The sequence below is a fragment of the Astatotilapia calliptera genome, chromosome 5 (genome assembly GCF_964374335.1).
Source record: "Astatotilapia calliptera chromosome 5, fAstCal68.1, whole genome shotgun sequence".
NCBI classification, from domain to species: domain Eukaryota; kingdom Metazoa; phylum Chordata; class Actinopteri; order Cichliformes; family Cichlidae; genus Astatotilapia; species Astatotilapia calliptera.
In genome coordinates this window covers 15545001-15571678 of record NC_137426.1, presented here as the reverse complement: position 1 = coordinate 15571678, position 26678 = coordinate 15545001, and the positions used below count along the sequence as shown (strand labels likewise).

The window sequence follows — 26678 nt, the reverse complement described above, 5'->3', positions numbered from 1 at the left end:
ATTTCGCAGGTCTTTCCTCCCCACTGCTGTCAGACTCCACAACAAAGACTTTAACTGAACAAACACACACATCCACACATGTGCAATAACACTAAGTGCAATAATCTTTTCTGGCATCGTTGTATTTTTACTCAGTTGTATATAGCATTCGTATTCTATTTTTATCTTATTGTATATTTTTATTCTATTTTATTCTACTGTATATAGTATATTATTTTATTCTATTCTGTACAGCTGTGTACTGTATTTATTCTTATTGTATTCTAATTTTTGCGTCATAACTTTTGCACTGTCCACTTCCTGCTGTGACAAAACAAATTTCCCACGTGTGGGACTAATAAAGGTTATCTTATCTTATCTTATCTTAAACCCTAGAGATGGTTGTGTGGGAAAATCCCAGTAGATCAGCAGTTTCTGAAATAGACCAACAACCATGCCATCTTCAAAGTCACGTAATCATCTTTCCTCGCCGATGATCCACAGGTGATCTCTACCATGTGATGTAAGGAAAATATTAATATGTGCTTTTGCTGAAATTATAGACAGGTATGTTTTGCCATTAAAAAAAATGCAGTCACTTTTTACAGTTCATGTTAATTAATGTTTATGTAAGTCAGTCAGTCAGTCAGTCGCTGAAGACTCTTGGGAAACAGCCGCCCACCTCCACCATCTCTGGCCATCCTCCATAAATGTTGTTTTTTTCATCATTAACAGCTTGCTGACAGATGAACAGAGGAGAAGAGAACGGTTGTTTTTATCATTTTTCCCCTTCCAGGCAGCAGATTTTAAAATAGATGGTCTTTTCTGACACAAATAGAACAAATGAAACTGCACTTAACAGGTTCACTAACCTTCTCAAAGAGGCTTTTGATTTTTGTGCCTGCTCTTCCAGCAAACACCCAGCTGTCTCTGCGCTTCACAGACCTGATCAAAGTGCTTCCCATTTCACTGAATATCTCCCTCATTTCATTTGTCATTCTGCCACAAAGTAGTAGAGCGGGTCACATTTTGTGACATTAAATTTGTTTTAAATGTTGAATAACTTAGATATGGACTTACTTTTGTGTGACATCATCAAAGGAGGCCACCAAAACGATCATTCCACGTTTTATCTTCTTCAGGTGTGCAAGGATGTCTTTTGGGTCTTTTGTCAGAGTATAAAATTGAAAAAAAAAAAAAAAAAAAAGAAAGTCAAAGCTCCCTTACAAGATTAAATCAAAAACTTGATTAGAAGATTTAAAGAAAGAAAAGCGCTTACCTCCTGTTTTCATGTTAAGACAGACAGATTTTTCTACAACTCCAGTTTCACCTATGATTAAAAAATTGCATTGATCAAAATAATTATAATAATAACAGACAGAAGAATATTATGCATGCAGTTCTGCACAAAATCTAGAGTCACAATGCAATTCTTCCTATTTTGCAAGGAAGAATGGAAATAGATGCAGTGATGTGTTGAGTTCTGTGAAAAAAAACAGATGGCCAGTCCATGACTGATAGTGTTTTTCTATCCAGGTATGCTTTTTATGTATCGCCAGTGTGTTTGGGATCATTGTCACTGTGGGACACTTTTCAGACAGTATTGCGCAGTAGATCGCTTTTTTTCTGGGTTAAGAATTCCACAAATCTTGACATGATCTCTCCAACGCCATTGACCGAAACGCAGCTCCAAATCAAAACAGAGCCTCCGTCTTGTTTTAAAAATGGCTGTTGGCATTCACTATTGTACCTCTCTCCTGACCTCCTCTGTACTTACTGACAAGGATTTGAATCACATATTTCAAATTTGGATTCATCTCCACAGCCACACATTCAGATCTGTCTGATGAAGGCGTAGATGCATCTATCAGGTCCTGTGTCAGATTTTTATCTCTTATAAAATCTCTTTCTTCCTTTCTCCTCCACTTGTCCAAAAACCCTTAAAGCACACGCTGCACACTATGCCAAGATATGCCAGAGTTTCTACTAATAGTGTTTTGCTAATGACTTTGCAGATGCAAAAATACAGGTTTTTTTGTGGGTGTTTTTTCATTATTGACTGATTTTTTTGCAACAGGCTGCTAGTAACAAAGTCCCCAAAGTTATCATTTAAAATTGTTTCCTCGCTAAGTTGTCTGTTATGTTAGGTGCCTTTTTTTATGCTTGAATGAATCATAGGTCGGTGCTTAACAAACAAACATTCCTCTGAAAATGCTCAGGTACAAAGTCTAGACTGTTGATAAATGATAAACTTTGAAAAATCTTCAGAAATCCTGGAAAACTATTGCTCAAGAGCACTTTTAAAAGTTTAAAGAATGTTTGATTCGCTGGAAGATATAAAGAAATAAGAGAATGTGCAAGACTTTTGCATGGCACATAAAAACACTAAGACTCCAGACCAGCTATTTCCAAGTTAGAATTATGGTATTATTATTAATATTATTATTAAGCTACTATTATTGGTTATTACGAATCTTTAAAAGACTATTTTACCAGTTCATTTTTTCAATGTTTATGCATGTTTATGAGAGGTCTGAGTATTATACTCACCATTTATCACTGCAATGTTTAGCCCTGGTCCCACGTTATTCAGTGCATGACTCATTATGCTGTTGAAGCACTGACAGGGTTCAGTTTCACTGCAGAATCTTGTTGTTTTTTTTTAAAGTACTCTGTTAATTCAGGTGTTACCAAATGAATACATACATTTTGCCATCAAAACAGACTGTTGGCCCGACAATATCAGCGGCGCCGCTCCTGATACGTAAAGCAATATGGTTGGGTGGACACACTCTTGAGAGGCTGCACTTTGGCACAGACGTAGGTGGAGCTAAAAAGGCACAGAAAAGATTTTACAGCAGGAATACTGTGATTTTACCATATTTAAACTCAGATAATGACATGTGAGAAATAAATACTTTGTACAATGTTGCTAAAAAGACATTGTTTGAGATTCGCTTTGACTTGATCTGCGTTATAAAACCCTAAGTTGAAAGAAATGAGACAGTATGGTGGAGACAGCAGGCATAAACTGTCACTAAAAAGCTGTAGCTCCGGATTTAATAAGCAAAACATCTCACCGAGAGTATTCCTTTCTCTCTCCTGTGCTACGGATGAATTGATGGATATTCCCCATGTGATTAGGAGGACAATAATTACAGCAGCAAGGGGCAAAACAGCTGTCAACAGTAAAAAGATAGTAGATCAAATCTGCAGTCACACAACTAAAAGCAGCTGTTGCGAAATGAAGGAAAAGCTTACCTCGATATTTCATATCTGCAACAGATCAGAGAGCTTTTTTTTCAGTCCTGAGGGGAAGAGTTGAGACCTTTCAAACTCACCCGAAGAACTGAGAAAAGAAAGACATGCTAGCAGAGCTTTGGTGTCATCTCATCTGTGAAAACGCATCCTGATAATTCCTATAACCCATCACTTGTGGGGAAAACCCTTCTTTCTGTGATACATGTATATAGCTACTGAAAACTAGATGATTAAGTTTCTCCTTTTCACAATGTCAAACAAAGGAAGGTGTCCACAAGTAACAGATACTATTTGTAGTCAACAACAAGGCTTGCAAACAGCCGATTGTGTGTTGCAGGTGTATAAACGAGCCTCTGAAACCTAGAGAGAGAAAAGACACTGAGGATGGCCCAAAAGCCTCATATTTCAAATGGGATGAGTAAGAGAAAAAGGGATTTAAAGAATCATTGTACCAGCTGTCAGAGTTTTCCATTTGTATGTAAATTTGGGTAAAAACCCATATGATGTGTGGAAGGATCTGCATAAAGCAGCTCATACACAGAAAAAAAACATGCTAGAAACTAGAAAAGAAAAAAAAATCAAAAGATTTTACTCAGAACTAAAAAATAACTATGGGAAAGGGCAAAGACAGCGTTGCTGAAAAGAAACATAGCAGAATCAAATGGGAAAGTAACTCACAAAACCTGGAAAGCTGACCACGGCGGAGAACGAGAAGTCAATTATCTAGAATAAAAAACACAACGACAGGGCAATAGAGCTGGTGTTTTTTAAGGCATTTAAGACAAACGCGTTGTTGGCACAGGAATAAGCCATTAGTCACATTTAGATGGTGAAAGACGTGGTAATCCCCAAGGAGGAGGTCAAGCCTGTCTGTCACAAAGCATCTGCCCTGCTGATCCTTCAGCAGTAGCTGAGCTCAAGCCTTTCCTGCCTGGAGAGCTCGTAAACAAAAACAGCATCTCCTTGTATCATATTCTGGCAAATCGAGCGCACAGATGAACACAATGATCATTTTCTCTAACAGACTGATTTCGCTCTGCTGCCACGTGGATGGATACAGATCTTTACAACCTCGTCCAATAACAACAACCGGCACATCTATCATGGAGATAATACTATAGTCTCATTTTATGGGCTTTATTTCAAACTGCACTGTTTGCTACACTTTTATCTCGCCGTTTATTTCCTATTACACGTAGTGATCTGTTTTTATTTTTTGTTTAATTTTATTGAGCTCTTACACTCATCGAGCCATTTTATTTTATTGCCTTTAGTTTTTTTTCTAGCTACTCAATTTTGTTTTATTTTGTTGAGCTCTTTTCTGCTTGAGCTGTTTCCCCCTCATCAAGCTATTGTACCAATTTATCTAAAATGTTGCAAAGGTGTTGTTTTCCTCCAGGACAGCATCAGCATCAGATCTTCCCGGCATAAATTCCTCAAAACAGTATGAAGGGATGTACTCTTTTCTTCTAAATTTGTGTTTCGTTTTCTTCTTATGACAACAGTGTGAAGCACTTCTACAGATTCAGCAAAACAACCAAACAGACTTGTTGAGCTGAAAAATTACCAATTATTTTTCCATATTTGTAGCCAAATGAAGTTTAACAGATTTACTACTTAACTTTACATGATTTTACCACAGAATCATCAACTAAACTCCAATAAATGGATTTTGACTCCCTTGTACAAAGCATGGCTTTTGGATTAAAATCGTCTTGCCTTAACACCCTTGAATAAGACAGAAGGTATCACACAAGGAGCCTGGGATGTTGAAGAGTGCTGTTGTGTTTCTGCTTTGTTTGAACTCACCAACTGAATTCCTATCAGAACTTTTAAGATTGTTTAAAACCTTGAAAGGCTGAAGAATTACAAACAAAGCACAAAACTATTTAGTATCAAGGATTTCACATTATGTTCACACCAATTTCAGGTGACGATGGTGTATTACTAAAGGTGACCAGCAGGTGGTATTTGTGTACTGCCGTTTACTGATCAGCGGTAACACAAAGCACACAGTGAGGGAATCGCTTTCCTTTTGTATGATTATCGACATTCTGCAGACAGCAATCAAATGAACGCCGGCAATATTTTTCAACATTTGACTCCATAGCTCCTGGATTTTTTATTCCAGAGCTACATTTAATAAAACATTCCCTTTATATAAGGACACAAATCATCAAGGTAACAAACTGGGGGGAAAATAAGTACATACAGAGCACACTTAACCAGTCCACATGATTAATATGTTTAATAACCAGCAGATTTAGATCCCAGATGTCCACAAAATAAATAAAAAGATACAGTAGGTTTTATAAATACTGATCCACATCAACATCAGTAACTACACAGCAAAAGATGATTGGAAAACACAAGAATCGGGTCTCGGTGTCTGATTTGTTGATCACACGAATAACCTAAAATGAACCAGTCGTTAGTTTGAGCTGTGACACTGACGTTCACGTCAGAATGTTCACTTGCAGCTCCCAACCAGGTAAGTGGCTTTTTTTCTATCTGTGACAAGTATGGCTGTCAGAGAGATCAGGGTACATCATTCAGCCCAGCGCTACATTAAAGACCCAGTGGACTAAACTGCAAATTGCCTTTAAGTGGAACGATGAAACAGCAAATCCTTTCAAAGGGAAACTGCCCAACTGGCAGACAGCTGAAGTCGTATTTTGACTACCTTTGCACATCATTTGGGGTGTGCGAAACATCACATCTCCATGTGCGACTTTGTAACAACCGCTTAATTCATAGCATTGCACATTTACATGTTCTGTGGCAGACAGACAAACATTGAGCGAATGTGAGAGCGTCTGCCCTTTCAATGTCCCACTGACATTTATTGCACTGCCAGTAAATAATACAGGAAATAATGTTCCGCTTTAGATTTTATATTTCAGGTATAAATTTAAATTTAAAGTTAAATAGTGGAAATAATGGAGTAAATAGTGGAGTGTTGACTCTCCATATGATCAGCAGCATTAGCATCCAAATCACATACCCACAAGTCTTATCAAACGCATAGGTCTCAGAGCTCCATTCGTCCAAAAAACAACAACAAAATAAATGCAGCTGAAAGATGTGCAGATAGCTCAGTAGTTATCAGGCTTTCCAAAATAAAAGAATAATTTAAAAAGGCTGCATGAATTGCTGCTTTAATACACTGACCGTATCGCCAAATAACACATTCAATTTTGTTGACAATTCATTACGACTCTTATCTACCACAGCTAACACTGAATGTTTTGTTGGTTGTTTTATTGTAGCATATTTTAGCAGAATATTGATTGTGAGAAATAAGGATTAAATGAGTTTTATGCTGGAAAAAAAGAACACCTTTTTTAAGCCCTGAGCTGTGCCTGCGGGAACAACCTCCACCCATCAGAGGGTTGGGTAGTAGCCAAAGACATCAAATGTCATGTGTTATGTGTAAAAAAGGAAAAAAAAGAAAAGAAAATGTCAGTGATGATTCAAATGAAGGTCATTATTTCACATCTAAGAGTATGAAGCTGCACAAATAGAAATCACATTTAATCTCAGAATTACAGTTTAAGATATAACTGCAAATATGGAATACTATTTCCTCACTTATTTTATCTGTAATTGTATATTTTTGGTTTTCACATTCTTGGCTCACTTTTTATCCCCGCTACGAAAACAATCCTCCATTTCATTCGTACACCACACAGTTTATAGAATAAACTCCATTGCAGTCAGTCCAGCAGCTTCCCAGTTGGAGATTTATTCCAAAAGATCCTGTAAGGGGAGAGAAAAGGAAGTTGAAATTGACTTGTGATGTGATTAGGAAGGATACAGTGGTGCTGGCTTGTACTGGAAGAGAGATGACAGCGAAAGCTACAATCAGAGAAGCCACGATGCACTGACCTCGTCTGAATCCTCTCCCACTGTGCGCGACCTCCTGTCGCCATCCTCCTCTGCCGCTGCTGAATGCCCCTCCTCCATCTGTCTCAGCACTGAGTATCTGTAAGTTGCCTCACTGATAAGAAAGTTATGTGGCAAAACCAGGGTGAGTTGTTTTTACTGCAATCTAAGTGTTTAAAATAAACACGTTAAGGCTCATTAATAAATTTTCATTACTTGACTGGGAAGCAGTATTTTCGGATGATCAATACGGCAGCAGCTACCGCCACCGCAGACACCAAGATCACTGATGCAATAATCCCGGGGTGAAGCCTTAACCCGGCCTAAAAAGACAAATGAATCCAATAAGATCTAACAGTGGGGTAGTTAAAGAGCCCATAAACCTAACAGCTCAGTTCATGAAGTGTGGCAAAGATAAAAAGGAAATACAGCAGGAGATATGACAGCTGAACAGCGGTGCATTATAAATCATAGTGGTGGGGTACATCCCAAAAGCTCAGCAGCAGGGCTGCAAGTCTCTGGCCAAGAGGAGAAACTGATGCAATCCGGATGACATTTCGTCACATCGTACTGCAGATCACTATAATATCTTTAAGTCGGGCCTGTCCATTACATGATTTGGAACAAAGTATGACAAAATTAATCTCTGTAGCAATAATTCAGATGGAGCGTGACCAAAATGTGACATTGAACACGAACAATTTTGTTTGGTGGTGCCAAACAAAATCACAATCAACCAAACAGAGATGGGTGGGGTTTGATGGTTATGAAGCTCATTTTTTCTCTTTTGTTTACTACTGGCAGCATTTACACATGGAGACATGATAAAGGTATTGAAGTGCAAACTAAGCATTAGAACAGAGAAGATGATTTAAGCGACTTTGAATGTGGCGTGGTTGTTGGTGCCAGATGGGCCGGTCTGAGTATTTCACAAACTTCACCTACTGGGATTTTCCTACACCATCTCTAGAGTTTACAGAAAATGGTCTGAAAAAGAGAACATATCCAGTGAGTGGCAGTTCTCTGGGAGAAAATGTCTTGTTGATGCCAGAGGTCAGAGGAGAATGGCCAGACTGCTTCGAGCTATTAGAAAGGCAGCAGTAACTCAAATAACCACTTGTTACGTTATGCAGAAGAGCCAGGTACCACTCCTGTCAGCTAAGAACAGGAAACCGAAGCTACAATTTTCACAGGTTACCCAAAAATGAACAATAGGAGATCTGAAAAATAATGCCTGCTCTGATGAGTCTTGATTTCTGCAGCAACATTCAGATCAGTATTTGATGTAAACATGAAAGCACGGCTCCATCCCGCCTTGCATCAACGGTTCAGGCTGGTGGCGGTGCTGTTGTAATGATGTGGGGGATACTTTCTCGGCACAGTTGTTGCTGACCATGCCCCTTCCTTTATGACTAAAGTGTACCAATGTTCTTATGGCTGCTTCCAGCAGGATAATGCAACATGTCACAAAGCTCAAATTATCTCAAATTCATGACAGTGACCAGATCACAATCCAACAAGCATCTTTGGGATGTGGTAGAATAGGATGAATCATAGATGTGCAGCAACTCTGTGATGATATCTTTTCAATAAGAACTACAATCTCTGAGGAACGGTTCCAGCTCTTTGTTGAATCTATGCAACAAAGAATTAAAGCAGCGGTGAAGGCAAAAATGGGGTTCAAGTCAGTACTGGCAATGTCTACATAATAAAACGCATGTGTAGATATGCAGTAATACACACACACTGGAACAGGAACCCTAACCCATCTGTGGTTCCAGATAAATTTGAAAAACAGCAACGTCTGCAACACAAAGATGACGAGGTGCACAGTAACACTGAGTGAATTCAGAGGGGTATAAATATGCTTTAGGAAATGGAGTACTGTTCCTCCAAAATGCATCAGTCTCAGTCATATATCAGCTTGTGCTTTTAGACTTCCAAGAAGTGCTTCAGGCTATTTCACTACAAGTCAACAAGCTGAGACCAGAGATACGAAAACTTAATCTCCATCTAAATTAAAGTAAGTCCACTGCACTATGGGTATAAATGGTTACATCGCCATAAATTAGGGACCGTGTTTGTAAACTAATTTAACTTTTACCTCGAGTTTATCGGATCTCATTACTCATGCGGCCTTACATACCTGTTCAGACATCCTTGTTACCTTTAAAGCCCGGCTAACTTATTTTCATTATGCAGCCTCGAACTGTGAACATTATAGCCTGCAAGGATCCAAACTGAAGCGATTTAAAAGCATTTAAACGTTGTTGTTTTTTTTGGTCCGAGTATAGTCGTAAGATCTACAGCTGTTTACTTCCTGCTTCTGCTTTTTTCACCTGTTTCCCCGCCCCTGTTAAAGCACACCATGTGACATAAAGTTATGTGTCACGTGACCTTCCGATGGCCTATTTAAAACTTATTTTCAGACCTGTCGTTTTTGCTGCAAACGATCCGCTCTTAAAGTGTGATAGTACTTACAAATGGTGACGTATGTGTCTGATTACTTTAGAGAGGAAGTCAGTTTTAACTAATGATCCTTTGGCATGTTTTTTATTGGGTCCTGTACTATATAAAGCACTGAGATCATGCTTGAAATGCGAGACAGTTCCTTATGTAACATTCAGTGCCTTTTCGAGGCTGTCACACAGTTCCTAGGACCAGTTTTGTGAGTCATAAGCGCATTAAAATTCAGAAATGTTGATTTTTCTCTGTCCAAGGTCTTGTTTTGGCAGCTTGTAACTGTTAATTGGAAACAATACATTGTGAAATTGAACATTTGTCACTCTGCTATTGTTTCCTGAATTTCTACAAATAATAAAGCATTTCCCAGGATGTGATTTTCTTTTCTGCCATTTTTTTCTTCATGGTTAGGCAACAGTTTATATCAGGCTGAAAATAATGATTCAAGCTGGTATCAGGCGCTCATCAGGTGTGATGAGTGATTTGGCGAGACTGACGAAAAGACTTGCCAGCCTCATGAGCAACCCGCCTGTTGTACTCCCAGTTACAGTTGCAGGCCATGAGATCCTAATTTTGAAGATTTTTACATGCATTGAGTATATTAAAAAACAATCATCTTCCTTTATCCTTGTCCCAATTCTGTCAAATTACTCATTTTAAATCCAGATAAACACAAGAAATTCAAACCACTGCTATTTCAAATTTAATTTAATTCACATTACACATACGCACAGCATGGTTTTATGATTTTGTGACACCATAAATTATCTGTATTGTAACATGTAAAACTGAAATATCACAGATTCAGTACGTTCTTTCAGGAAGCCCGATAAGAGTTTGCCAGCCAAGCTTCATGAACAGACTCTTTTTAGCATCACATGTGCGAATGAATAAGCAAGAACTTTCAAAAAGCAAGTATCTGTATTACATTCCCAGGCTCTTACAGGCTTACATGACACTACATATGGTGACACAAAGCTCCTGTTAGCTTCCACAAACGAACGGATAGACAGAAAGTGATTTTTTTCTGAATTGGGAATTCAATACCGATCAATAAGCTCAGCTGATAAATCCTGAAGCCATTCATCCACTTTCAATTTGATTTATTATTTTTGGCTCTAATTGACTTCAAGTTATGCCAGTTCATAGTACTTTCCTGTCTTTGGATCAAAATAGCAGTTCAGGCAAGGATCATAGAGCAGATTCAAATACTCATCCTCGTTCTCCTCTTCCTTCACTGACTCATCTCCTCCTGCAATAAAGCCAGAGAACCATTAAGCGGCACTGGGTATAGCTGTTCAAAAAGTACATAACTAACAGTACAACAGCGATCCATAATGGAATTTGCACAAATAAAATGTATAAGTGTAAGACATCATGTTTTTAATGCACACCGGAATAGCCATAGCAGATATGAATAAGAGCCTACTCTGTCAGCTGTTACTGGAATAAAATGAGAAGTCTGGATGGTGGGGTGACCTTCAGACTCAGGTGGATTTAAGTTTTCTGCCGCTGCCATTTTTTTCTTCATCAATCAAGACCCAAGACACCCAGGCCCAGTACCACATTATGAAGCTGTAAAGAGATTCCCTGTAATCCCCACGACTTTAAAGCATGAGAATTTAGCTGTTAAATTGACGGGCAGTTAAACACTAAAAAGGTTATGGAATGCTCCGGGACGAACATTTTATCTTATCAGAACTCGGGCAACAATAATGAAAACTAATTATAAGACACATTGTGTAAGAGCTTTAAAAATGATGTTGTAAACTGGAAAGGTTTCATCAATTAACCTTGTCCATGTGTCTAGGGGGTACAGACCTGTAATGAGCCTGTCTCTTGTGACCTTTGGCATAATGTGGAGGACACAGACCTTCACTCTTTTTTTTTTTATTCTTAATTAGATACAGTTTCACCTGCTTTCCCACCATGTTGTGTGTAGTCTTTGGTGGATTTCTGTACCCTAACATTTCTGCAAGCTCTGACATCAGTGAATGTTTCCATTAGCTGTATCCATTTATGCCATTAGTGTTAATGCTACAGCACTGGATTGTTTTCTGTCTTCCTGACTTTCACATACAAAAAGGCAGTCTGCAGGCAAAGGGACTAATATGAAGGTTTCTGTACCTCTGACTAGACTTCCCCCATTGTTCCATGTGTTGCCTGACCTTCTCTGCTGGCTGGGAGGCATAATAGGAGGGCTGAGCACATCCATCCATTCCCTAGGGAAAAGACCATAAAAGCAGACAGACATGACAACACATACCATTACACTTACCAACCTACTCTATGACATTTTAACAATGAAGTCCCATCATCGTGGGTTCTGAGAAGCCCATCTAAGCTCCCACTGTCCTTGAGCCACTTCTCCTGCAGCTCCACAGTTTTACTTGAAGGATCACTTATTAGATTTTGACTCAAGCTGTGACTTCCAAGTGTCCACATTCGGGCACGGAGTAGGGGTCTTAACCTTGCCTGCTTCAGAGAGAGCATGACTTCATTTCTCTCTAAATGAGTTTATCCTCCCTGTCTGCGATGTACTCAGGCTACAACTATACATCAGTCATTTTCCACTAAATGAAAACACTGCTCTGTTTTAGTATGGCGTAACAGATTACAGCCAGAGGAGAAAATATCACAAGATGAATTCTTTTACTTGGAGGCAATGCAACATTCATTTGTTAAACAGCATCCATAATCATTTTTGGCTATACATCAGTTGTGCAATTATGCATTAACATCTTCTGCCTTTGGACAAAACCTCTCATGAGAACACATCATAGCATATTTAATGAGGAATTACAGTATAATCGTCTTATGCACAATATTCTCTGCTAAGCCCGCCTCACCATCATCAAGTGCAGCGATTGATAATGTCACTCTTTCTCAAAACAAAGTATTTTACCTAAACTAGAAAACCATTCATGCTATCTCTACAGTGTGATCCTTTACACCATGGTGTACTTAATACTACTACTTTTTATTTTCACTGGCTCTACTCTTGTGTCCATGTTTTTAATGGGAAATCTTTACTGGGAAATATTAAAATACAGAAATTACTTATGAGCAGTCCTCTTTAGTGATGTGGTCTTCTGATAATAGCTAATAAAAAAACCCTCCTATGATCAAGAGTAAATTATATGATACATTAAACCTACAGAAAGAAGGTTTCCTTTTTTATCTGATCTTCCCATACATTTAAGCGTACATTCATTTCATATTCTTTATGTCTTTAAGTGATAAAGTGCATTATCTCTGTTGAGGCTCTGATTTTTCTTTCTAACAAAAGCATCCGCCTCTTCTTTTCAACACCCATTTGACTGCGTGATAGGCAGGAACATTGTACAAAAGTTAATGGAAGCAATTTTCAAGGACAAAAGCCTCTGCTACTGAACTGTAAATTGAACTTCAAATTGTTAAGTGGGACTTGGCAAGAGTGATTAAACTCTTAGATTTTCAAGTCATTATAATCCAAATATAGACCAGAGATAAAGGGAATAAATTGGTTTTATTCAATTAGAGAAAGCACACTGCTTTTGCACAGTGGTTGAGTGTACTGAAAATGAGCTTTCTAAATATCTCGAAAAGAAACAGTATCAAGAAACTCTGTTTGTCTCACACGGTGGTAACAAAAGTTCACAATAGTATGTAATGTACAACTGTATTTCTAGTCAAAGTCTCACTGACAGCCTTATTTGCTGTTTCAACTTTAGCATTCTAGCCAAAGGCAGACACAATTATTACGTGCAAAGAAGCATGTTAAAATGCCAGAAAAGCCCTGGCAACATTAAGCACAGCAATCGGGGCATTTTAGCTGTCAGGGAAGCTGTTGCTCTCAACAGCAAGAAAGCCTTGCAGTGGTGCCAGGATGCTCAAAAAACACCATGATAGAATTCTCTGTAAGGGTGTCTCAGAATGCAATGCCTAAAAGAAATGAAAGAAAACAACGACAAATCCTGTGCAGCTGCTATTCAGTATGTAAATCGAGGCTTACTTCGAAGTCTCATTTCAGGACTACAGCTGTGGAAGCTGCAGAGCTCCGTCAGTGTTTGTGAACAGTAATATTAATTTCAGTGGTTATTCAATCAAACAGCATCGCTTAACTAGATATTTGCCAGTCGGCTGGATGGATAAATTTGAAATCTTTAAATCTGCATGATACAGTAATGCAAATACAAAGATTTCAGCTCAAGGAAGTCTACACATGTCCACACCATGCTACCTTGGTTTTCATCAACAAATCAAATGTGTTTGAGAGATGGGGGTTGCGTAATTTCAGTAGTGAAACCGTGATGCAATTCTTTTGTCTTCTTTTGTAACCTACAACATGGTTGTGTAACAGACCACATGGTTGTCTATATTCACAAAGAGATGGAGGTGTGCAGGGACGCGGCTCTATAACTGCCAGCTGTGGGGCTACAGGATTTCTCCAGAACCTTCCAAGGTGAACTGGATCTATTCGTACCCTGCCGCAGTTTGTTTTTTTGTGTTTTTTAGATGCATAAAAACACCTGAAAGCGAGTTTGAAATAATGGTATTCAGTGTTGTGAAGTGGGCAGTAATATCCTCCTAGTGTTAATCTGTTAAATTGAAAGTATTTGAGCTGTATTTCTGAGACTCTTTCACCTTGTGCTCTAAATCAACACACTGAATCTGTTCCAAGAGGTGTTTGACTCAAGCCTTAATTCTGAGCTATTTTCCCCTTCAAGGAACATTAGAAGAAAACACACACACACACACACACTTACACACACAAAAATGATGGTTATAGAAAACATTTTACTTCATCTTGCCTTGACAATGACAAATCCTATTTAACTTACGAGTACGAGAGGGGCCGGGGGGAGGGGGGGGGGATCTAGTCATTCTCCTTTCACTGCTACATAATGACAATCTGTAATTCTCAACACATGTCAAAGAATGTTTTCAGAAGTCTTTGAAAGCTTGCAAAATTTCTTTACCTTTACTTGATAAACCTCTGGTGGTTATTTACTTTTTTTGGGGGAGGGATGCGTTTCTCCAACTTCTAAAATATCTTTTCTGTTATTCTGTTTCACACTTCATAAGCCTTAAGTTGATACTGGATATAACACTTTTTTTTCTTTCGCCCTCAGCAATACAAAGCCATCCATCAATATTCTTTCTTTTTGAAGAGAATTTTATTTGGTTTTAAGCTGTAGGTAGGCAAAGCAAGGTGGAATGTGTCTTATGGCTGTTTTGCATTATGAATTACTGAACCGAAGCCCCTGCTGTGCAGAAAATCTAACACGTGCATTTTGAATTCAGGTGAATCTGAAAGCTGATGTCTACTGTATAGCAAACAAACAAATGCTTTAACAACTTCTGACAAGTCTGACAAGCACAATGACACATCTTCGGACTGCTTTCTTTTACCTTTGCTCTGGGCAGCTAATCAGAGGCACCACTATCAGAAGGAAATGAACACGATCAAACTCTGAAAGCCCCACAGATGTATATCTTGTATATGAAATAATACCTTGAAGCCTCTATTTGGAGGGTGGGGATGGAACAGTACTATTCTCCTCTATTAGCTTCTCTATTACTATTACCCTTATCAATTTTGTGTTACGAGAATAAAAGAACTGTACCTACCACACCTCCAGGTTATTTGCACTCATGTGAGTAAGGTTAGCCCCATTCAGAAAATCTACCTGACAGCTGACATTTAGCAACAAATATTGCACTGACTCATAACCATCCAATCTAGATGATGGAGCCAATTATAAATAGAGGCTTGAAGGTACACACCAGCAGGACTTTAAAAATTATATTCTACTTGCCGAAGTTATCAACAATTTAAAATATGTGTCCATTCATTTTAAATAAAGGGTCTCTTAACCCTCTCAAGGCAGGCGTTGCCGATTTGCAACAGTTAAAAACTAACAACCTGATTACCCCACATACATATTTTATGAGTTTTTTTTACTCAGAAGTACCACTGCAGAACTTGGTTGTGCATTAGCAACAAAAAGTTTAATTTGAGCCTGAGAGGGTTAATAGTCAGACTTCCATGTATAATACACTGGAATGCTAAAAAATAATGTGTAAAAAAAAAAATAGTGTGTGTAATAACACACACTTCTTACCTGGGGTTTGATTGCAGGAAGGGGTTCATTTCCGTCTGATAGTGGTGTCCCTGATTAGTTGGCTAGAGCAGAAGTAGAGGAAAGCTGTGTTAAAATGTCACCAGATGCTCCAATGCAAATCATTTTTCCCAAGAATTCTCATTAGGTTCAGTTGAAAAGACCACCAAGTACTCGATTAAGGCGCAAAAAGGAAAAAGATTTACTTGTGCAGCACATCAAAATCGAAAATATTTTTTGGTTCAGAGTGACCTGTTTCATTCAGTAAGGCAGTAATGAAGGTCGCCGCCATTTGACTCCTTTTTAAGCCCAGTCGCCCTGTCTCTCTATGAAAATTGTGCCACAACACTTACCTGTAACTGATAAGTGTCACTGGGCCTTTTGCTACTGTTGTGCACATCGTGTCGTTGAGTCAAAGGCAACTGCTGCAATGTGCTTTGATATTTCACTACTTTTGCAATACAGGTTGAGTCCTTCAGGATCAAGAGATAAATTTATAATTTTTCCTGTGCAGATTCATGAATTAATGCATTTAATGCAGTCTTGCCAGAGAATTAAACTGTGCCATGTCGTGCTGTGAGGTGTCACTCAGATATAAATAAAGCATGAGGAGCAACATTTTGTGGAGACACAGCTGTTCAGGACATCCACAAAGTTGCCCGTTCAAGGCTCCCTGAAATTACACATAAAGAACATCACCTGAGAAAATTAAGCTAAGTGAACATTTTTCTTTGTTAACAAAAGCTTTAGTCCAACCACAAATTAGCCTTTACTCTTCTTCTTCTTTTTCTTCTTTACAAATTAACAGTTGATGAAAATCTTTGTACTGCAAAAACCTAATTCTATGTTTTGTGCCTTGGCATAAAAATCAAGTATGACAAATCTGAGCAGCAAGGAACAGGAGGGATGGGTGAGCAATAAAGGGTGAACAAACCGTGATCAAGTAATCCGTGGAATCTAATAATGTGTTCAAAACTTTAGATGTCCCTATACTCTGTAAGTATGAAGGACCTAAAGCATAGGTAGAATTACAGGTAGAAGACAGCAATGATTTCCTTTTTAATATATACTCATTTTCAGCTGCATGAAACACAAGCACATTACCCTCTCCATCTTGTCAAAGTTAAAGACCATATTATAGCCTCAGGAGGATTTTTAAGCGTAGTGGCTGTTAAAGGCTATTACATTACATGACTTTGATGAAGAAGCACTCATGTTGAAGCTGCAGTCCTTACAGTTCTTGAGTTTATTTTAGCTATCTGTATGCTTCCGTACCTTCTTTATCTAATCACCTTCTTAGAATAAGACAGGACCTAAAATTGCAGCCTGTGGAATTCTGCTGGTAATATGGACCGAGGATGATGATGATGATGATGAGTTACTTGCCTGTCAAGGGATGGAGAAACTCTGGGGATCTAGGAAATAGCAACCATTTCTATATTCCAACTGTAACATTAAACCCAGTACCTCACATGGTCGATCGCACCTGCATGAACTCCAGTTTCAAAGAGAGCACTAAGTACATCTGCTGCCAACAGAAGTGCATCACTTATTTTGAACAAACATCACCTCGTGACCAAACAGCAAAATGTGGTGAGGATGTTCAATATAGCAGCGCTGGCTGTCAGTAGCTTGGGAGTCAATGTGATGACTTGCCTGGCACACTATCTGCTGTGTGTCTGCGAAGCCCACACACTTCTCATTTGCTCTTGGAGCTGACATCTATAATGTTTGTATTGTCTCCCTGGTGGAAACACCTTGGACTTTATTGACTCTTCCCTTTATATATCAACCATTATACATCCTTTATTCCCCTGTATGCCGGATCAAACAATCAGAAATCTAAAGAGCTTCACATGTATCTGATCGACATAGTCTTAGGTTCTGATTTCTGTTTCTGCAACTATCTATTAGGAAAATATTAAAACAGAGCAGTGCATGTAAAGTGTTTGTTTGGAAACTTATGCTGCACAAACCTATTTGGCAGAGAGGTCGAGTCAACAAATGATAGATAATTTATTTCCATAGCTTTCTGCTTTTTTTAACCAGGTATTTTCTTTGAGACAAATGAATGGTGGCTGAATTCCCCTCAAGTGGCTATTTTCTATTATTTATTTCCACTTTACATCTGCCCATGAAAAATTACAGACTGGGTTGTATTAGAAAACTAAATCTCAGACCTCTCACTCTTCATTCCAATATAATTTTTGTAATAACACATATAATAATAATAAACTCCATTAAATTTAAAGACCCCGTCCTAAGAAAATCAAATATTTAGGCCTAGACTTGTGTCCATAATGTATTTTTTATTTGGTAGAAGACACATCATGAGAAAAACAAGCAGTTTTTCTCACGATGAAGGTTTTTACCAGTGTTGTTCCAACATTCAGATAGTCAGGATTTTTGTATGTAACAATGCTAAGAAACCAAACCCATCAACTACGAGGTGGAAGTAGCTGGTCAGAGATGAGAGAGATCAACAGTGTTTATGTGTCATTAACAAAGCATTATTATCTGTTTGCCAAAGCAGAGCAGTCAAATTTACAAATTAATCCCAGCGGCTTCCTCTCCTGCTTAACAAAGCACACACTTTGACAGCGTGATGCACCGCTGAGTCTCCCTCAGTGCAGCAGGAGAACTTGTGAGTGAGTGGCACTCTGAGACGCTGAGTGAGGGGTGGCTGCAGGACTGTGGCGGGGTCTGGATAATAATCCAACATATAACTGCAGATTGATCGTTTGATTTAGTAAAATCATTAAAAAGAAAACATTTGGCACTTCGATTTATTGTAGATTTCACAGTCACATAATCATTAAATCACTTTAACTTTTTAATTACCAACTTCCCATTAATTAAAGTGATATGGCTAAATGTTTTTTAAATCTTTAATTCCATCGTGAGATGTGTTTGACAGGGTAACTTTATGTTGAAGACAATTTTGATGCCAGAATTTCAAATTAGTCAATTTTCTTTATCAAATAAAAAAAAAAAAATCACTCTTCAGGTTAAATTACTAAAAACACTGCTTACATTTTTTTTTGTCTCAGTCTCCCACTTGTACAGCAATTATCAGATTTGCAAATGTATCATTTTTATTCTAAAATGACACTGCTGTAGCCATGTGTCCACAAAGAATATGTTTCACATCTAGGACAACATGCCACTGTGTCAGAAATCTAATTCGTCACATTTAATCTATAATGTACATTTTTTTATGGAGATTATACAATTTTATATGCCACTGGCTCTTCCCTTGATGTAACCTTTGCAAATCTACAGCCTCTTTTGATGCATTTCCAAAATCTCTCATCAAAAGTAAGCTTAGTTTAAAGTGATAAAACTAAGTGCATGCTATTCACGAGGTCACCACAAAGTAACCAGCGTACTCCCCCCATGGTCATAAAACTGAATCTGTTAGTGTTTCTAAATACGTAGGATGCTTACTGGATCCCAGACAACTTAGAAAATGAAAGAGAAATTTATTTTACTTTTTTTATACAGAAAAAACTATTTTTTATGAGATTATTTTACAGTGGCTCATATGCATGTTTGCTTAACCACAGTGTGTTGTGATCTATCACAGGTCATTCTTTGTGGGATACTCATCCTTAACAAACAGGGAGAGAGCAAGACTGTATGCCGTTTATTTACAAGGCTCTTCTACAAAGATTGCCTTGTTCAGAGCTTAAATTTAAATACAGTACTTAGAATATCAGGTCATAGGACATTCTAACAGCTGTACTTGGATTTAAATACTGTGCTGCCTACAAATAGGAATGAGCTACCAAAAAAATATGAAACTACAATTATTTATCTGCCATTATTCTTGCACCCTTTTCTTTATTTCTTTACATGTAAGACTCTTTATTGAAGAATTAAATAATAACACTTTTTTATATAATATATTTTTTTTGTAGTGTTTTGTTTTCAACATTGTAATGGAAGCTTAGCACACGTTTGTCTGGAGGTTAAGTTTAGTCTGCACTGCCATAAATCACAGCAGCAGAAACCACTTGAATCACAACATCCAGGGTCCAGAGATGGATTATCATTGCCAATGGAGGAGTCCCAGCCCCAGACAATGACTATTTAGGTCTTGAAATCACTTAGTGTCTTTTTTTTTAGAGAAATCTATCCTTTTGATGGAAGTTTTAGGTGTTAGATTCACTAAAATGTTATATCTCTATTTCTCTTCATTTGTGGTCTGTTTAATGTGTGGTATCTTTCTTTATCTTCCTCACTTTCACGTTATCAGCAAAGTGTTTTCTTACAATACTGTTGGTGGTGCTGTTGCCATACATTACAATTATAAACACAACAGCTAATTGAAAAAAAAGAAAGATAGAAAGAAAAAAAAAACATAACTTCAGGGCATGATAGAGTAAAATGTAAATCCTAAAGTGGGGTCTAAAGATACATGTCTTTATTGGTGGCCACATAATTGTGTCCTCAATAGAAACAATGAGGTGGTAATCCCTGAGGTAATAGCACTATTCATTGTGTCCTTAAATCTTAGGACATTAATGGATACCTGAATATACAGAAATGGTAACAGGCGTATAACTCAAGAATTTGTAATGATTTTATTCACTGGGGATCCTACAGTGGACTCAGCAGAGCCAGGCATGATAGTGTTATCTCTCCATAAGTGAAACATACTTTTGTTAATGGACCATAGATCTAAATGACCTTCAATAGCCGAGAGAAAACTGCACCATCTTTAAATTCTAAAAAGATCTCTGGGGAAATTTTCAAATGACCTAAATAATTTTTAGTCACTGAGGGACCTGTGGATATTGCGCCAGTGTATATTTAAAAACTGGAAGAGGCCAATTAATGTATTTCTATCTCAATAACCTTTTATAATGCAAAAACATACTGGTGGAAGAGGTGCATTAGCACTTCATGGTGGTGTAAGTTGGGGTTTGAAATGGAAATGAGCAAGAATGAGGATCAACCCGGGTCAAACAAAATATTCGAGACAGGAGGACAAAAAGAGGAACAACGTGCTAATGATTGTAAGTGGTAGATGAGCTGCACATGTGCTGCTTGTTAGTGAAGAGTCAATAAAATATGAAGAGTAGCAAAGCTGGACAATACAGACCAGAGAGATGTGGGTCCATGTAGAAGTATCGTCACTGCTCATGCTGATGCTGACATTACACCGGTGGATCTGAGATGCACTGAGGCCCGAGGCTTTACATTCATCTTCCTCTTGCTCTCTTTTTAGGCTAGCCAGCATTCGAAGCTCCTCATCATCTTGTGTCTGTGGACTGCCGAGCAGGTCCGAGTCGCAATGACTGGAATCAACAGGCTTTAGTGTCTCATCTTCTTCTTCCTCCTTCAAATTTATCACCAATAAAACGGAGATTACCTTTTTGGGAGCAATCCACAATACAATACCTTGCACTTAGTCACAGTCAGATATACACACTGATATAATGTTTTGTGCAGACAAATAAAGTACTGAAAGTCTTAACAATAAGCTTTAGTCCCAGATAGAGCTCAAGGCAATTCTGGACATACGCCATTGTTTTGACCCACTGAGGAAATGTCTTTTAACTGTGGATCTATTGATTTAGCAGACTATGGTAACAGGATTTTTCTGACAAAGTGTAAGGAAGTCTTGTGATACCCTGGTGACGAATCAATAGCAGTCAATAAACCAAGGCTGCAGGGAGGGAAACAAACTCCTTGTCATATTCATCAGACAATCTTTCAGTCAAAGCCTTCACTGCATGTTGCCTGCTGTAGTTGGCACAAATCAGCAGTCAGGAGCTACACTGATGAAGGAAACTGGGATATCACTCAGCAGCAAGTTGTGTAAATGCAGAAAGCAACCATCAAGTGACAGATCTCCCTTCAGGCCTTGTGATCGCTTCAGTTGACTATCCTCTGATCCTGGATCGTTTCAACTGGTGCTGGGGCCTACCTCAATTTGTAACAGACCATAGACTGATCCGGCAAACCTTTTCCCCAGCTCTTTTTAGCTGTCCAAATCAGCAGTGATCACACATTATTATGAGTAAAGAGAGACAGCTGGGTGTACGAACATCAAAGTTTTTAATAAGCTGCACATTTGCCACAAGGACTCCAAACCCCCACTTGCACATCACAGTTAGAGCTCAGCACCTTTATGACTGCATACTAAAAGAATTGAGTTAACCCATCTACCAAAGATGGAATTTAATCAAAATAATTTTCATTAAACCATGCTGCATTAATCAATTTTCAAGGGGGTAAAACATATAAACATTAGCCCTCATTTCTATTCTGCTGTGGACTCCAACAACTTCAGACAAACATGTCTGGTTGTTTGAGCTAGCCTGCTCAGTCTCAACTTTTTTTCTTTTTTGCCACTTGATAACTTTGTGTTTTTGATGTTTGGTCCTAGACAAATATTGTGTAGTGGACTCATCAAAGCTTTTTTAGTGGAAACAGTTGCCTACGGGGCTTGTTGTGAGTGACTCAGACTCAGGCTCAGACAATAAGACTGCAAATTTGCAGTGCATGAAACCAAAAAATGTGCTTGAATGAGTCCAAAAGCTCTGTAATGCTACAATTTTAATTCTCTAATTTTGAGCTATGGGCATCCCCTTACCCCACTCATTTTCAGCAAATAATTGAATTGAAACAATAAAATTAAAGATCTTAAAGTAAATATAAAAAATATGAATAAAACAAATATTAACTTTTTCTTTTCAATGCAAATGAACACGATTTTTCATGGGTTGTAAAGTGTGTCTTCACTGGTCAGTGTGACATCTTAATGAGCATGCCATCCTGGGTGTTGACACAATAAGAGGTGATCTGAATCTCTTTTTTTTTCAGCAATAAATTTGAGCACTATTCAGCTATGAGTAACTATCACAAAAATACTGAGCCATGATACCGGGTGAGAGCTGATGGTTGTTAAAATTGTAACCCCTACCTTGTGCTGTTTTGAATCATCCAATTTGACTTCTTGCAGGAGTCTTCTACAAACTGATATGCTGCTGCTCACATCAAGAACCCGGTTTACTTTCTCTGAAACTCTTGGACCACGCTTCTGTTCCAGTCCATTAGGTGAGAAGCACCGTGTGGGAAACAGCCCAGGTTCAGCTTTCCCACTGGAATGAGGCTGCATACTGGTGTTACGTGGAGGTGTTAGGTTCACATTATGAGATCCAGGGTGACCTTCAAGTTGTGTTCTGGGAGATGTAAGATTGGACCCACTTGTTTGTTGATGTTGGAACATGGTGAAGTTGTTATCCTGAAAGAAATACAAGGACACCATTGGGAAATAAAATTATTCAATTCTATCCATTAGTTGATTAATGTTTCTGTCGTGCTCTCTTTTGGTGTTTGAGCTTTAAATTAACCTCACATTTATAATAGCATTTTCTTCTTATCTGCTAATCTCTCACACCTTCAGATTTAGCGCTGCAACTCGGTATTGTAGTTTCAAACCCACATCCTACTGTACCAAAGAGATTATATAAGATACTGCATATGCAAGAACTACACTGGTCGTCTCAGCATTAAAAGGAATACTCAACACAAAGAGATCTGCATATCACACATTTAAGTCTGTATTCTTGAAAGAGACCTGATCCTTTGCAGTTCGTTTCCACATTGAGATTACAATCTGGATTCATACCAGCAAAAATGAAGGAAAAAAAAAACCTTGGTGCTGCAGTGGTTAGCACTGTTGCCTCACCATAAGAAGGTTGTAGCGCGTGGCGAACACTAAAGCGGTCGCGCCAGAATGTCACGCTAAAAAGAAAGATTCTTTAAAATACAAGGGGGAGCAAGCAAGTCAGATACCACGGGCACAGAGAGGAATGCAGGTCTGATCAGAAACAGTTTATTACGCATTATTATTATGCATCAACACTACAATGAGCGGGTGGAGGGAGGTTTGGAGTCTTCTCCCACCCCCATTCTCTGCGGCCTGCTGGAGCGGGAGGGCTAGTAGGAGGAGTTGGCCGTCCGACTGCGGTCTGGGGTGTGGGGCCTCCCTGCTGCTGCGGAGTCGGGGTGGTCTGCCTCTCCCCACCGCAGGGAAAAGGGTAACACCACCTGGGTCTGGGTGCAATTCCCCCCTCCAGGGGCAAGGGTACCTAGACCCGGTTTGTAGAGTACGCTTGGGGAGTGTGATTGTGTGTACAGCGTCTCTTTATGTCTGTCTCCACGTTGGTTGAGTGTGGAGTGAGTGCATATGAGAGCATGAGGGTGGGAATGGATGTTTGTGTCTGTGTGTGCCTGTATGTCTGTGTCTATATGTCAGGTTGGGTATCAGACGCCACCTCTCTGGGGACACCTCAGGCCCTCCAAGGTTTGGAGGCCTATCTCCACCCACCACCACTTCCCCTGCCGGTGGCGGACTCCCTCAGGTGTCGGTGTGTTGGTGGTTCTTTGTGTCTGGGGGTGGGCGTCCGGGTACACACCGGCTCACTCCTTGGCGGCCGCTTGTCGGGGCCTGGGGCTCGCTCGGGCCCCTTTGGAGGTGGGGTGCCCCCGGCCTCTCGGCCTGGGGCTCGGTCACTCAGGTACAGCTGGGGGCCGGCGGAGCTCACGGGCGCGTCACTGCAACTCCCCCTGACTTCTGCTCCGCGGCTGCTGGGCGAGCCCTCATCTGGGACTCTCCTCAGCTCTTACTGGAACAGTGGCGCGGCTGCCCCTCTTCCATGGTCTCTTGTGTTCTGGGGGCCTCTGGATGTCTGGAGTTTTGATCTCCTCCATACCTGCTTCACACCCTGGAGGACGGGGCTGTGGCCCCCCCACACTCCCTAGCAGATCATTACATGGAGAAACCTTTGGAATGCAAGCATGCTGATCCACACAGGTATGCACACATGGGTATTCACAGACGCGGACTAAAGCTTTCTTGGCTGCTGCCTCAAAGCACACTGTGCGCTGTCTATCTTGCGTGCTGCACAATATCGTTTATTATTTAGTAAATATTGATATCTATGACTAGCTAGTTTATTGTGATGGTGCTTTGTTTTCTCTATTATTATGTTGCTCTTTGTTGTTTGCTGCCTCCTCTGTTTGTTTTTTTTGTTTGTTTTTTTTTTTTTCCATACAGGTGACCCAGGAGTTCTTTTTTTTTTTTTCTCTCTCTTCCCCCCCCTTCTCACCGTCTCTTCTCCCCTTTGGTTTTCTTTCTTTCTCTCCCCCTCTTTCTCTCATTCATTCCCCCTGTCCTATTTATTAAAAAAAAAAAAAAAAAAAAAAATGACAAAGGATGAACTGAAGCTCTGCCATCACGTAATGTCGCATACTGCTGTTTCTGATGTCATTTAGAAAAAAAAAAAAAAAAGAAACAGTTTATTACTAGGCCAGGGAGCACAAATAAAACACCCTTAAAATGTACATAATAAAATGTTCGCTCTCTACTAAAAACAATTCTAAAACCCGTAAAACTACCATTTTCTACATAAAACACTAAAAACCATGCAATAGAAACAGAATAAAACCATGCAAACAAAACAACACTCATAAATAAACACTAAAAATCTGAATAAAAACAATATACAAGATAAATACAAATTTCCACTGTGTGACAAGGTCCTAGGTCAGGGGTGGGCAATTCCAGGCCTCGAGGGCCGGTGTCCCTGCAGGTTTTAGATCTCACCTTGGGTCAACACACCTGAATCACATGATTAGTTCGTTACCAGGCCTCTGGAGAATTTCAGGACATGTTGAGGAGCTAATTTAGCCATTTCAATCAGCTGTGTTGGTTCAAGGACACATATAAAACCTGCAGGGACACCAGCCCTCGAGGCCTCGAGTTGCCCACCCCTGTCCTAGGTTAATACTGACCAGCCAGATGGGGTCTTTATGTGCAAAGTTTGCATGTTTTCCCTGTACTTACTTGTAGGTTCCCTCTGGCTTTCTTTCACAGTTCAAAGACATGCTTGGGGGTAGGTTAGGTTAATTACTGATGTGTTAGCCCTGCGATAGACTGGTGACCTTTCCAGGGTGTACCCTGCCTTTTGCTCTGTGACAGCTGGGAAAGGCTTCAGTTAAGTAATCAGTTAAGTGGAAGAAAATGGATGGATAAAAATAAAACCGTTGACCATCCTGAACCAAGGTAAGTAAGTGTAATCAACACAGATGTAAAAAGCTAACTACATCATCCAGATGCTGGCACTGTGTATTTAGCTTTTGGAACATACATGCAGTACTGTATGTGCAGACAGAGAATAAGGGAGTTCTACTCATATGAAGTTGTTCTTTTACTCTAAATCTGGATCAAACTTAGAACTCATCGCAACAGTTATAAAAAAAAATATGACAATAGTAAAAAAAACTAAAATTACAAATCACTTGCATTAAATACCTCACCCTGAAAAATAGATGTATCGCACTCATTTTAATAAATGCTGCTCCTAATGGAATTGAAAGATTAAGTATTTAAAACAAGATGCTGTTTACTATCCTCTCACTTTTCACGTCAGCCATTGCCAGTTCTTCATACAATAGAAAGAATCACAGTTGTGGCATACTCACAACCAGATTGTTATCACAAAAACATTTCTTTGTTCATAATGTAGTCTTTGTTTCTCATGAATTTAAGAGCTCGAAGCTTTCCTTGGGCCTTGGAGATCAATATTTTTTCCTTATGCTGTCTGTTTTTTTTGGTGTTTTCTTTCATCTCTGAGCTTTGTTGTGGGGTGAAAGGTTATCACAAGCCCCTTGAGGTTTGTAGCTTACCGGCTCTATATGTTATTTGTTTTCCCTCATTTTTCAACACTTTATCAATTTTTTACATTCAGGTGAATAAACAATATGTATTACTGAAATCCTGATACGGGTGCTTTTATGAGCCTGAATGCATTTTAATGAACTAATTCACGGTCCATTGGCTTAGGTACTGCATTTAAAAAACTGCACTTCCCTGAAAATATTGGAAAAAAAAAAAGATAAACGAGGTTTTAATGTATTTCAAAGTAGTTTATACAATCAAAGTTCATTTCTTTATTTTGCTTTTAATAT

General features: G+C 39.0%; 2 protein-coding genes and 1 long non-coding RNA gene across 8 annotated transcripts in view; all 3 read right to left on the bottom strand.

Annotated features, from left to right (window-relative positions):
- Positions 1–578: 578 nt before the first annotated feature.
- Positions 579–3397, bottom strand: LOC113021670 (protein FAM3C). Its single transcript, XM_026166369.2, has 8 exons — positions 3241–3397; positions 3060–3158; positions 2686–2809; positions 2530–2588; positions 1259–1309; positions 1060–1144; positions 852–978; positions 579–718 (listed from the first exon to the last, which is right to left on the bottom strand). The coding sequence occupies exons 1-8, from the start codon at positions 3251–3253 to the stop codon at positions 626–628; spliced, it is 651 nt and encodes a 216-aa protein (XP_026022154.2). The 5' UTR covers positions 3254–3397; the 3' UTR covers positions 579–625.
- A 2076-nt stretch (positions 3398–5473) lies between these two features.
- On the bottom strand, positions 5474–9512 carry LOC145428877 (uncharacterized). The gene is made up of 4 exons (XR_013909209.1): positions 9272–9512; positions 7342–7448; positions 7129–7240; positions 5474–6999 (listed from the first exon to the last, which is right to left on the bottom strand). It is a non-coding gene; the product is annotated as an uncharacterized LOC145428877 (long non-coding RNA).
- A 766-nt stretch (positions 9513–10278) lies between these two features.
- The window catches only part of cfap20dc (CFAP20 domain containing), a 33562-nt gene continuing 17162 nt past the window's right edge, over positions 10279–26678 (bottom strand). For 3 of the 6 annotated variants that reach the window (XM_026167468.2, XM_080301731.1, XM_080301732.1), the window contains exons 12-16: positions 22627–22947; positions 20800–21036; positions 15696–15757; positions 11716–11810; positions 10279–10840 (exon numbers count right to left, since the gene is read on the bottom strand). In XM_026167468.2, coding sequence (XP_026023253.2) covers positions 10722–10840; positions 11716–11810; positions 15696–15757; positions 20800–21036; positions 22627–22947 — 834 coding nt within the window. In that variant the 3' untranslated portion in view covers positions 10279–10721. The remainder of the gene's footprint in view (positions 10841–11715; positions 11811–15695; positions 15758–20799; positions 21037–22626; positions 22948–26678) is intronic. The other 3 variants (XM_080301733.1, XM_080301734.1, XM_080301735.1) reach the window with 3 other exon arrangements.